Here is an 11,680-nt window from a genome sequence, read left to right on the forward strand (position 1 = left end):
CTCAGGTAATAACAAAAATAAACCCAAGTAGGGAGCACAACAAAAGTAAAACAGAAGGAGGATACTGCAGTTCAGCTCAAATTGTCACTCTGACACCTTCACTTCTGTTCCTAGAATATTAACATTAATTCCAGTTTCTATTCGCTGACATTTAAAAGCTCACTATCTACATATAAGCATCATTAAAAAATAGTAATTCTAAGTGTCTTAAACATCATGAGTCCTACCAGTGGCATCTCAGGCCATCAAACAACAAGAAAATCTGTATATCCCAGCAGAAAATGAAGGTAAAAGGCCACAATCAAATCACACCGCAGATTTCAGATACACCAGTCTGTCAGGCAAGACAGAAAAATCTCACACCTACAACAGAGCATACAGCTGTACTCTTCCCTGCTGGTCTGCTCATTTACTGAAAATTCACAAAGCAAACTATCCAATGCAGAATGGCAGGACATAGGGAGCCAAGTAAAATTCATCTACCAGAACTATGATTCTGCATAGATCTTGGACATGCATCCCCACTCATATACAATGAAATGGGTAAATAAAGCACAAAAAGATTACTTTTGTATTAGGTAAATAAACACAGGATAACAAGAAGAGTTTTTCATTACTACATTTTTCAGACTTACCTGGTCTTTTTCATGGGGTAATAGGCTGACAGGTGGAAGGGAAGCTGGGAAGGTGCTGGAGTATTTTGGAGCTCCTTTGCTTTCCAAACTGCCATAATTCACTCTGTACTGAGGACCATCCTTCAGTAACCTCCCATTGTTCACAGCACGTTTGGCCCCCAGCCGCAACCTCTGCTGAAAGGCAGGATTGTTGAAAATACTTGCTAGGTCATTTTGACTTCTCAAATACTTTTCTATGTTTTTCAGGGAGGAGCCATTAGGTTCTTGAAGCCCTTCAATTGCTCTTCTCAAGAGTTTATTCCAATCCACATTACGAAGCTCATTACAAGCTCCTCTAGATCCCTTAACAGATTTAGGAATAGTGCCAGGTTTAACACATGAAAACCGTCCAGGATTATCTGGGTCCTTGTAGGATGCAAGACCTTTGTTAGTGACTTTAAGAATAGAACCATCTTGAACACTAAGTTCCAACTGTTCTGAAACAGTCTTCTTATCTAATCCATGGGAAGCGCAAACAGCATGACATATTCTCTCTTCAGAAGGCCTTTGCTTTTGCTTTTTAACTTTTTGTATAGCTTCCAGAATCCACTCCGTATAAAGAGGGTTGGCAAGTTTTACCATGGTTGACCAATAATTGTTTCCAGCCAAGAGTTACCCATAGAGGTTCCTCCTTATCCTTTTAGCAGATCTTTCAGAGGCTGTTCACACCTCAAACACAAATGAAAGGATTCCACACACTGCTTGGACACATGGCAAAAATATCCACCCTGAGGAGTCAGAAAAAGCAGAGAAATACCTGCTGACTGAAACTTTCCAATTATGTTACTGTTACTGAAACGTAGAGGGGGTTCATCTGTGATGACACTGGTACCTCCTTAAAAGAAAGTTTGTTGCAACCTTTAGAAAGAAAAAACAAAAGGCAGGGAGAGAACACAGTTAATGCTGAAGTATTAAAAACTGAAAATGCATTCAGACATGCATTCACACTACAGACGCTGCAGTATAGAAAAATCTTTATGATATTGTATGAAACATTTGTCAGTTCCCACCCCACACCAAACCAGTCACCATAAAACCCTTCTGCTTCTCCTAACAGTCAGTGGATTCAGTTTCCCTAAATTCCATCACTCCAACACTTAACCTACTACTGACCTGTTGGACAATTTCCATTCAGGCAGGGATCTGAAAGCACTCTCTCCAACAAACTACCTACAGATCATTTCTACATGCACTATACACACACTAGAAAACCCAAACCCCAAGCAATGAAAGATAAATTACTAACCACTTCCAATTCTTACAGTATCCTGTCTCTAAGTGTCCTGCCATGTTGCTTACACAACTCAAAAATTGAAACCAAAAATATCAGAAGCAAGTTACAAGTATTATATTCTTCGTTAATACTTAGGTACCCTACAAAACCAAAAGGCATCACAAAAGCACTTCTCATTTTAAAGTGTGCAGTACAGAGGCATTTTTGATACAAACCCTTAGGAACAGAAATGAAAACAAAGTAACAGGAGGCACCTTCACATAAACAGGTTGTCAGCACAAAGATTTGTAAAGAGATCACATTGAAAAACGTTTTATTGACTCACAGTTTAACAAATTTTTTTTTAACCTATTATGGAATACATCACTCCAATAGAAAATTCAGTGGCTACAAAAACTCATTAAAGAAACCTGAAAGAACATCTTGATGAGGAGTTTATTCATTCTGGGAACACATATAAAAAAAAGTGAAACTATTTTAAACTCACACAAATTAAACTTAGACAGGAGTTGGATAATGAGTAAACAAATATATTTGAAGTATTAGGTTTTTTGCCATGAAGTACGAGAACTTTTGAAAGCATTAACAGAATTGCATAATTACTTCAAATCAAAGGAAAACAAAAAACAAAAGAGAAAAAATTTCATTCTCAATACATGGGTTATCTTGTAAAGCAGAAGATTCACCAGTTTCACCGCAAGTATGTTAATATGCAAGTATATTTATAAAGCTATGGGAAGCAGCCTACAGATAACAAAATAATCTATGATTACATAAGTCCTGGACATCATTTTTTGTTTATTCTAGCCATCCTGCATTGAAATCATGTTCAAAAACTTGAGTAAATTATAACTAGGAAAAAACCCTGAACTAACACAGTAATTTAAACTATTTTCAACTTCATAAAAAAAATTCCTCTACAACTATGAAGATAAAGAGTACAACAACACACACTTTTGGTCCTAAACCTCTTTCTTCTTCTACCCCTCAAAAATGTCTTTAAATATAAACTCCAGCTCATGTTTCACACATTATTATACCTACACAACAGAATTACTAACAAAAGAGCAGCTGATTGCTGGTGAGCATAAAATTTTTCTACATCCAAATAGTCAATATTAATCAATTCATTTTATGAATCTGTTCTTCTCAAACCTAATCAAAGCTTAAACAACTTCAGATTTATAAATATGAAAATTCAAGTGACTGCCAGGCTGAAAGAGACACATTCCTTATGCAAATGCAGGGCCTAAACACTTAACTGGCTCACATACTGAACCCTATTGATCTACATGGATTGGATCCTGTTTCTTGCTTCCAGACTGTACTCATGGAAGCTGTATTTGATAACAGTTTTGTGTATTTCAAGTATCTGTAAGCAAACAATAACTTGTTCTGTAAACAGACCTTTTTTATTTACTCCAGCTAGCAAAAGCCATTCTTTTCCTAACAGAATTGTTTACACTCACTGTTTTCAGATAATTCCAAAATAACACCATAGCTACAAAATGCAGACAAATATAGGGAAGGAAAGAGTTTCCACGGTATTATAAATCCTACAAATTCTCTCACAATCTGACACTGAAAATTCAGTAACACAGCAAAGCAGAACCCTATATATAGTGGAGGCTCACTCACATTTAGACTATCTCATACACTCTTCCTGTAGATTTGAAAGTTCTCTGTAGCTACATATAAAGCCTCAGATTCCTAGAAAGCTACTTTTAAAGTTATTTAGTTAGTCTGTAAGTCTTCATTAAGATAGTCACGACTTAATTAAACGCTGAACACTGCATTTGCTGAGTCAGACATACTTGTCTCAGTTTTACATCTACTGCAGTACTGTTGTATTAAATTTCATACAAGCAACCACATCACTTCCATTAAATTCCAGGACACACAGTACAGGGTCTGTTCCAAGCTCCTGGACACTGATGAACATTTCAGTATAAATGCTATAACATGTGGGTTACAGGAATTTTTATTGGCCAATGACTGTGGCAAAAGGTTAGCACAAACCTATATCTTTATATAGAGTCTACTGCTTGGTACAGAAATTTCACAGCCAGATACATTCAGAACTACATTTTTACTTATTTACTTAAAACTCCTTACATGTAATAGAACCTCCTGCATGCTAGCACCTACTAAATCAACCCCAGTAGAGTGGATCAGCAGGAACAGAGTTTCCAATGCACTTGACAGGATATTTGAGGAGCAAAACTCAAGACATCTTAAATAGACGCCTTCCAATAGTATCCAAGTTCATTCTGCCTTAAGGAACCACGCAAAGTGCGTCCAACCCAAGGTTTAAATTGTTCTGCCACAACTCAGAGCCCCTCTTACTCTAGCACGTGGAGCGCACGTGAACTTGAAGTGCAGCCCCCTGAGCTCCAGGACTGCTGTGCCAAAGCCTAGCACACGCTAGAGTCAGAATAACTCATCACTAACAAACATCTTCCCCAGCAAAACAACTCGGGTGAGTGATCCTGGAGCTATACATTAAGGAGATCTTTCAGAAATCAAGACAGACTGATCCAAGACTGGCAATACACAAACACACACGTTTACAAGCTAAGTGACTAGATGAGACAAAACAAACAGTTTTAGAAACAATCTTGCAAGATTAAACATAAAAGGATACTCAGAAATACAAAGTTACATTCATGTTTCTAAGTTTAGAATGCAGTTCTATCAAAACTACAAATAGGTGGTCATACATCATCTAATATAAAAAGTGTGAGGATTACCCAAACAGATTTTGAGGAAATCCCACTTTAAAGAAGTGATTATAAATTAGTCTATTTAGGCACTCATGTCTATTTATTAATCTTCCTCCCCTTGTAATTAACTAACTTTCAATCACCATCAGCAGCACTCATTCAACCACAAAATAGATTTTCCATACTGTTAAATGCACAGGACAACTTCCAAGTTTTATGGCAACAGTCACGAAGTTCCTTCTAGGTAATTTGTCATATTTCAACTTCTACACTCTATGGGTATCTTATACTGAAAATAAAAGCATTTGAGAAAGTTTGGCTTTACTATATTACTGACCAAATCTATTAACAAGTCTGCCACTGAAGACTACAGAACAGAAGCATTAGAGGGTGAAGTATAACCCATTAGCTCTAAAACATGAAAAACCATCTCTAGTCAAGGCTTGTCCCTTTACCTAGGTCATGAAATATCAGATAAATACAAAGAAGTTGCAAAATTTCAGCTTGGGATTTAGAATGAATGCAAATGTGCCCTTTATAATGCACACACCTATTGCACAGATGATTATAATTAAAGAAGGCAGTGACTGAACACTTCAATCTCAGGTGTCATCAGTAATCCTATAATCCTCTAATAAGGTGGTTTTTAGACTGAACTAGTACCTGGAATTGCTTCCAGGTGATTCAGATTGTGAAAACAAGCAGTCTAGTAAAAAAAAACAGCAACACAACAGCTACTCTTCTCTCCACAACCAAACCCAAAAGTTACTACACAAATGTCACAACATGCAATCTAAAGGCTGGGTTTTTTTAAATTAATGAAAAATCTGCTTCAGCTTTCATAAATTTAAATGCAGTTAAACTTTTAAAAACTGAGGTTAACACAGCTATAAAAAACAAAAATGAAAGGGGGGAGAAGAAGATGCAGCTGGGGGGAGATGACAGCAACTTGTGCAACCTGCCGATGACCTGTGAAGCTCAGTCTCATTCTGCTCCCTCCTACCTGCTCTGCACACACTCAGGAGAAGCAGCAGCAGGCCAGCTCTCTGCTGCAGCATCAGGGTCAGGTAAGGATTGCAGCAGAGGAGGAAGAAGAGAAGACTGCCATTGCATTCAATTTTGGCCATTTTTCCTTGCTCCAAGTCATTACTTGGAATTCTGTAGCTAATCAACTCTGTCTTCCACCCCCATCTCAATTAATGATGCAAAACAGACAAGACAGTTGTTTTGCTATTGCAAAAGACATGGACCCTTAAAGACATGGGGAGAAAGCAGATCCTGGTAAGGACTCCCATCATGCACATCCCTCTTAAAATTACTCAGGTCATGAAGCCAGTTACTGTGTCACTCTTTACACAACATACAGTTTCCAATAATAAGAAAGAGCAATTACACGTCCATATGCTCTAAAAAGACAAATATGTAGACATTACAGTAACTTCAAAACCGCACCAAAGACTCGGGGGTGCGGAGAGAACAGTGGCACATGTGAAACGAACTGATGGCAGGGCTCGTGCTCTGAGATACCCCACAAGCTTCTTTGAGATCATGCGCCTAAAATCATTTCACAACATGACAGCAGCAAGCGCCACCAGAGGAAACAGCATCAGCACAACATGACAGCAGCAAAATCACCCAAATTCACCTTTCCCACCTTCTCCTGTGGAAGTGCTGAGCACTTTAAAATACAGTACTAGAGAACAGCAGGAAATACGGGAAGGTAATATTCACTGCCAACAGCTCACCTGGAAAAAGGTGAACTGAAAACATTTGTTCTTGGGAGAGTGGTTTTCAACAGCAGGGGTGCCCGTACCAGAGGGGGTTATTTTTAATGCCCAGGGACCGAGTACGAGAGGTGAGGTCCGGGCAAAGAACGCACAATGTGAACATCACTTCCAAAACGTGGCACTGCCAGGCTGGACAATTCCCCTCCCCAACTTACTGAAGGTTTTCGCAGTATTAGCCCAGCCAGGGAGATGTGCAACGCCTAGAGCCTCGGGCCAAGGCATTGTTGCATTTGAAGGGGCCAAGCCGGGGCTGGCGCTGCGCCCTGCCCGCCCCGCTCCTGCTATTCCCGAGGCAGGATCCCGCAGGCTCTGCGCGCCGGGGCACGGCGACCCGCGGGCAGGGCAGGGCAGGGGCACGGGGCCGTGCGCGCACCCGCACCGCGGGGCGCCGGGCGGGGCCGGGGGCGGCGGCCGCGCGTCCCCCGCGGGAGGCAGGTGAGACCCCCCCGGTACCACTCACCTCCGCGGGGGGAGGAGCCTCCTCCGGGCGCCGCAGCGGCTCCCCCTGCTGCCGGCTCTTCCGCCGCTCCCGCCGCCGGGCCGCGCCGGGCCGCCTGCCCCGCTCCGCGCTGCCCGCGGCCGCCGCGACCGCCCCGCTGCCGCCGCGCGCGGCTCGGCGCACCTACGCCGCCATTTTGTCTCGCCCTGTTGTACTTAACGTGAATCCGACATGACACTGATTACAGCCCAATGGAGGCTCATTAAAACCTTACCTACCCCGAGCCCCGCCCACCGCCGCCCGCCATTGGCCCGCGCCGCGCACGCCGCTGCGCGCTCACGGGCCGGGGAGGGCTGTCCGTCACCCTCCCACACCGGCCCCGGCCCGCCCAGCAACCGGCCCGGCGCTCCCATTGGCGGGCGGTAACTGTCAATCACGCGGCGCGCCCCTTCCCTGCGCGTTCAGCGCCGCCCACCGGCGGGAGGGGGCGGGGCCGGCGGCTGACACTGGCCGCCGCCGCCGCCACACACTCCCGCGCCCCGCCCACCCACCCGCCTCGCGGCTGGGCCTCGGGCGCTCGCGATTGGTCAGCCGCCGGGAGCGGGGGCGGGACTTCTCGAAATCCCGCCCTCCCGTTGGCCGCCGCTGCCGCCCGTCCGCCACCCCCCCACCCCCCGGCCTCCCCACCCCCCCGCCGCCGCCCCACCCGCTCGCTCCCGAAGTTTGTTCGGGAGCGCGAGCGCTGCCGAGACACCGGCGGCGGCCGCCTGAACCAGCTCGGCAGGGCGGGCGGGCGCGCGACACACACTAATGAGCCGCCTTAAATATTGAGCGTCACGCGCGTGCCTCAGCGCCTGGCACTCGCCCGGGCGGGCGAGATGGAACAGCATGCTCCCAGCATAACCCTCCCAAGGTGCCTGGCACTGGCAGCCGCTTATCGCGCACACACACACCCCGCACCGCCGAGGGAGGGAGGAGGGAGTGGGAACGGGGACGACGACAATGACTCCCAGCTCTGCAGCCACATGCAGGTCCCTGCAAGTTTCGCCATGCGAAGCACAGGGACTTCTCTGTCACCCCGTCTGCGAAGGAACAATTGCCGCCTCAGAAAGACAGGGTGGTAACATGCAACACAAAAACCTCAGCCATCCCCTGCTTCCCTCCGCCGCTCCATTCCCCCTCTCCCCACCCCATCCAACCCAGCCATCACCCCCTGCTGCTGCTCCCCCTCCCCTGCAAAACGCAGAGCATTGCAATGCATTTACCCAGCGCAAGTGTCTGCAAACACGTGCATCAGCCTCCGATGCTAAAGGAAAAAAAGTACCCAGCCTAGTGACAAGCCCCCTGCGCCGGGAGAGGGGAGGGAAAGGGGGTTATTATGGCAAATTGCAGCCTGTCACCCAATGCAAAACAAACCCCATCGCATGCTCCCTATTATCCCCCGCATAAACTCCTGGGAATCTAACCTCCGATGCAGGTTCCCCCCTTTGCTTGCAATGACCTCCTTTCTCTGCCCGTGTGTGTTTCTGCAGCAGCGGTTTCCTGCGGAATGTGCTGCCCCTGAAACGCGATCGCGGCTCCTCTCTCTCTCTCGCTCGCTCGCTCTCTCCGCTCTGTCTCTCGCTCGCCCGCTCGCTCTCTCTCCTGGCTGCAAGCAGAGCCAGGAACACAACAACAACACAGCCTCCCCCCACCCCCTTCCCCAAACACATACACACTGAAGAGACCCAGCCAGGAGAGCCAGACGAGCCGGGGAGGGGGTGGAGGGAATCCCCAGCCAGCGGATTGATTGCACCAGTTACCTTCCCTGAGCCCCTCCGCGAGAGGGGAAAAAAGAAGATGAATACAGAGAGAATACCTTGTCTCCCCTCCTCCTCCTCCGCGGGGCTCCTCTTCTCACTCCAAAATACTAAAAGGTGGACGGGCAGATCAGACACACGCGTTCGGCTCTCGGCGGGGGAGGGGAGCCACGCGAGCAATTATCATTAATTTAGAAATTAAAACAGAAACCCACCCCAGACCTCCAGCCTCCCCGGTGCGGGCGGACGCAGATTGCGAGGACTGGTGCTAAGACACAGGACCTGATAACAGCTAATTGAAAGGTTAATCTACATAGGCTGTGACAGAAGAGGTCCCTCCCCACTTTTTTATCTGCTGTTGGCAAGTGGGAAATTGAGCTCCCCCCACCTTTTCTCCCTCAAAAATAAAAAAAAAAATTTAAAAAATTAAAAAAAAAAAAAAAGAGAGAGAGAGAGAAAGGGGGAAAGGGATAAAGTTTGGGGGGCGGCGCGTCCCCCTGGGCGGGAAGGCGGCTGCGGGGAAGTGGCCACCGGCGCCTCCCGGGGGCCCTCAGCCGCCCTCGGGGGTCGCGCTGGGCTCTCGGTCCTGCGGGGGCGATGTGAGCTGTCTCGATGGAAGCCCCCCAAGGGCAGCCTTTGGGGCTTGAACACTCCCACGGGCCGGGGGAAGAGGGCTGCGCTTGAGCCTACCATAATTAGGCTGAGGGATGGAAGCAGCGTGAACAAATCACAGATGTTGTCCTCCCGTTGAGTTTGTACATGTAACAAGATGTTACGAGGAATTTATATTAAAGAACAAGGTGATAACACGAACGCACTTAAAGCTCGGTTTTCTCCTCGCTGTCTTGACCCGTGCTGCCAAAGGCCTCTCGCCATGTCAGAGTTTCCCGCAGTCACAGAATGTGGTGAGTTGGAAGGGACCCATCAGAGCCATCGAGTCCTACTCCTGGGTTTTAATACTCCTTGTGATGGTTTTCTCACCTGCGGCCAGCAAACAGCACTTTTCCCCCAGACATCACTTTTTACCCAAGCATGGCATGGGATGCATCCCATAGGGTACCACACCAGGGAGGGAAAGGCAGAGTACCTACCTGAGCATCTACTCAAGCAGGCACAGCTAGGCATTCCCCATGTTCCCAAACTTGCAACATGATTGCTCCAGACGTCTCCTCAACATCCTCTTTTCCACATCTTGTGGATGACATGTTGTGTTAGGTGCCTGCCTGCAAAGTTTTCTAAAAATATCTGGTCCTGAATAAGAAAACATGAAAGTAAAATTCTAAAAAACCTCCTTAAGAGTGGGTGGAAAATGACTTTCTACAATAAATTATGAAGGTCTTCCCTAGATGATGCACTGCAGGTAGACTAGTAAGGAAACAAAGTTTCCATAATAATAAAGAAACCCAAAACATTAAGGTTTATTGCAACTTCTTTCAGAGTCAGTTTCTGGAGATACTGTGTAAGGAAGCTCTTTGGTGATGTTTCAGAGCACTGTAAAATTGTATGACCTACTTACAGAAAGCTACTGGGTGAAAATAATATTCCAGTATGTATCTATCACACCATAACCATTGACTGAGGTTTTAGTCTTTTAACTGCCAGATGCAGCCTTTTAAACATAAAGAGGGAAATTGAAGTGTGTAGTGACCTAATACTTGTTGGAGAATCCGTCAAGGTTCATGTATTATGCAGGACCTGGCAGTGATTTAAAATAGTTTTTAAATTATTGGAAATGTTATAAATCATTTCAGCACAATTTGTAGCACAGCGTCACATTTGCAACACTATTCTGAATGTTGTGTCAACATTTCCATCAGAAACTTTTTTTTTCTTTCCGGGAAATTTACAACTTGGTTAGTGGTAAAAACATAAAAATAATTTCTTGAAACTGAAACTTGGCATGGCCACATCCCAGTTCAGGAAACAAAACACTGGAGAAAACTCGATAATATGTTTGGCCACTTTGGAATTACGAGTGTGTCGTGAAGACATAAGTAACAGCACAGAGGAAAATCATAAAAGTCTCTGGTTTAAATAATTCCATTCTTTATTCTCCACTTAACTCTTTTCCTAAAAATAAATTTTATAGGATGATATGTCATTGGGTGTTGCATTCCAGTTTTTAACGTATTCAAGAACCTTTTGTTTAGAGAGAGAGTCCTGTGGATCTTGACATTTACAGGTGTACCTGATATTATGTAAACTGCGAAGTTAAGCACATGAACCTCTTTATACATGAATCATTGTCCAGCAAACTCAGATCCACTGTCACTGTAAATTATACTATTTTCCAAAATTAAAATTTCCAAAGAGCTACATCATGGCAATTTAGTGCAGTTCAGTTGGAGACAGTGCATGTTACACAGACAAACCTAAGTACCTGGAATGCTTTGGATGTAACTGAGAATGTCTATAAGCATTTTGGTTTGTTATCTAGATAAAAAATATTTTTGGTTTATTGTATGAAAACGCCCTCAAGCGTATGCTAAAAATACCTATGGAAAAGTAATAAGCCCATCAAGGAAGTCAGTGCAAACAATAAAATTTACACTTTAGTATGTCTTTTATGGGCAGACTTTGCGGGATTTCTCCCCCATAACTCCTACAAACTGATGAAGTACCACTGATTCCCCCAAGGAGTAACAGGTGTCTAAACACTCATACATTGAATGCACCCATTCCACGTGCTAAAATCATGTCCTTAATGTTGAAAAAGAGTATCTAAAATCAAAATAACTGCCCCATGTATTCTTGTAGAAATAACTACTTTGGCCCATTTCACTTTGTTCTATTAGTCTCTTTGCTTTTACTATATTTTAAACAATCTTATTTACAGGATTTTTGCCCCACACACACCCTCCATGGAAAAATATCCATTATTGTACATCTACATTGTAGAGTATGTAGTAAGCATATGCTTCTCCTCAAAAGTCCTTAGATTTATTCTAAAAACGCACTAACACTGCTATTTTTTGATCGCAAGTGAGAGAAAGCAAGAAGCTAAGGGCTCTGCATGGTCTCAGT

General features: G+C 44.8%; 1 protein-coding gene across 15 annotated transcripts in view; it reads right to left on the reverse strand.

Annotated features, from left to right (window-relative positions):
• The window catches only part of KAT6B (lysine acetyltransferase 6B), a 108,647-nt gene extending 99,402 nt beyond the window's left edge, over positions 1-9,245 (reverse strand). For 3 of the 15 annotated variants that reach the window (XM_038141510.1, XM_038141509.1, XM_038141500.1), the window contains exons 1-2: positions 6,879-7,506; positions 636-1,532 (exon numbers count right to left, since the gene is read on the reverse strand). In XM_038141510.1, the coding sequence (XP_037997438.1) occupies positions 636-1,256 (621 nt within the window). In that variant the 5' untranslated portion in view covers positions 1,257-1,532; positions 6,879-7,506. The other 12 variants (XM_038141514.1, XM_038141513.1, XM_038141502.1 and 9 more) reach the window with 12 other exon arrangements.
• Positions 9,246-11,680: the final 2,435 nt, after the last annotated feature.

This window comes from Motacilla alba, chromosome 6 (assembly GCF_015832195.1).
Source record: "Motacilla alba alba isolate MOTALB_02 chromosome 6, Motacilla_alba_V1.0_pri, whole genome shotgun sequence".
Taxonomy (NCBI): domain Eukaryota; kingdom Metazoa; phylum Chordata; class Aves; order Passeriformes; family Motacillidae; genus Motacilla; species Motacilla alba.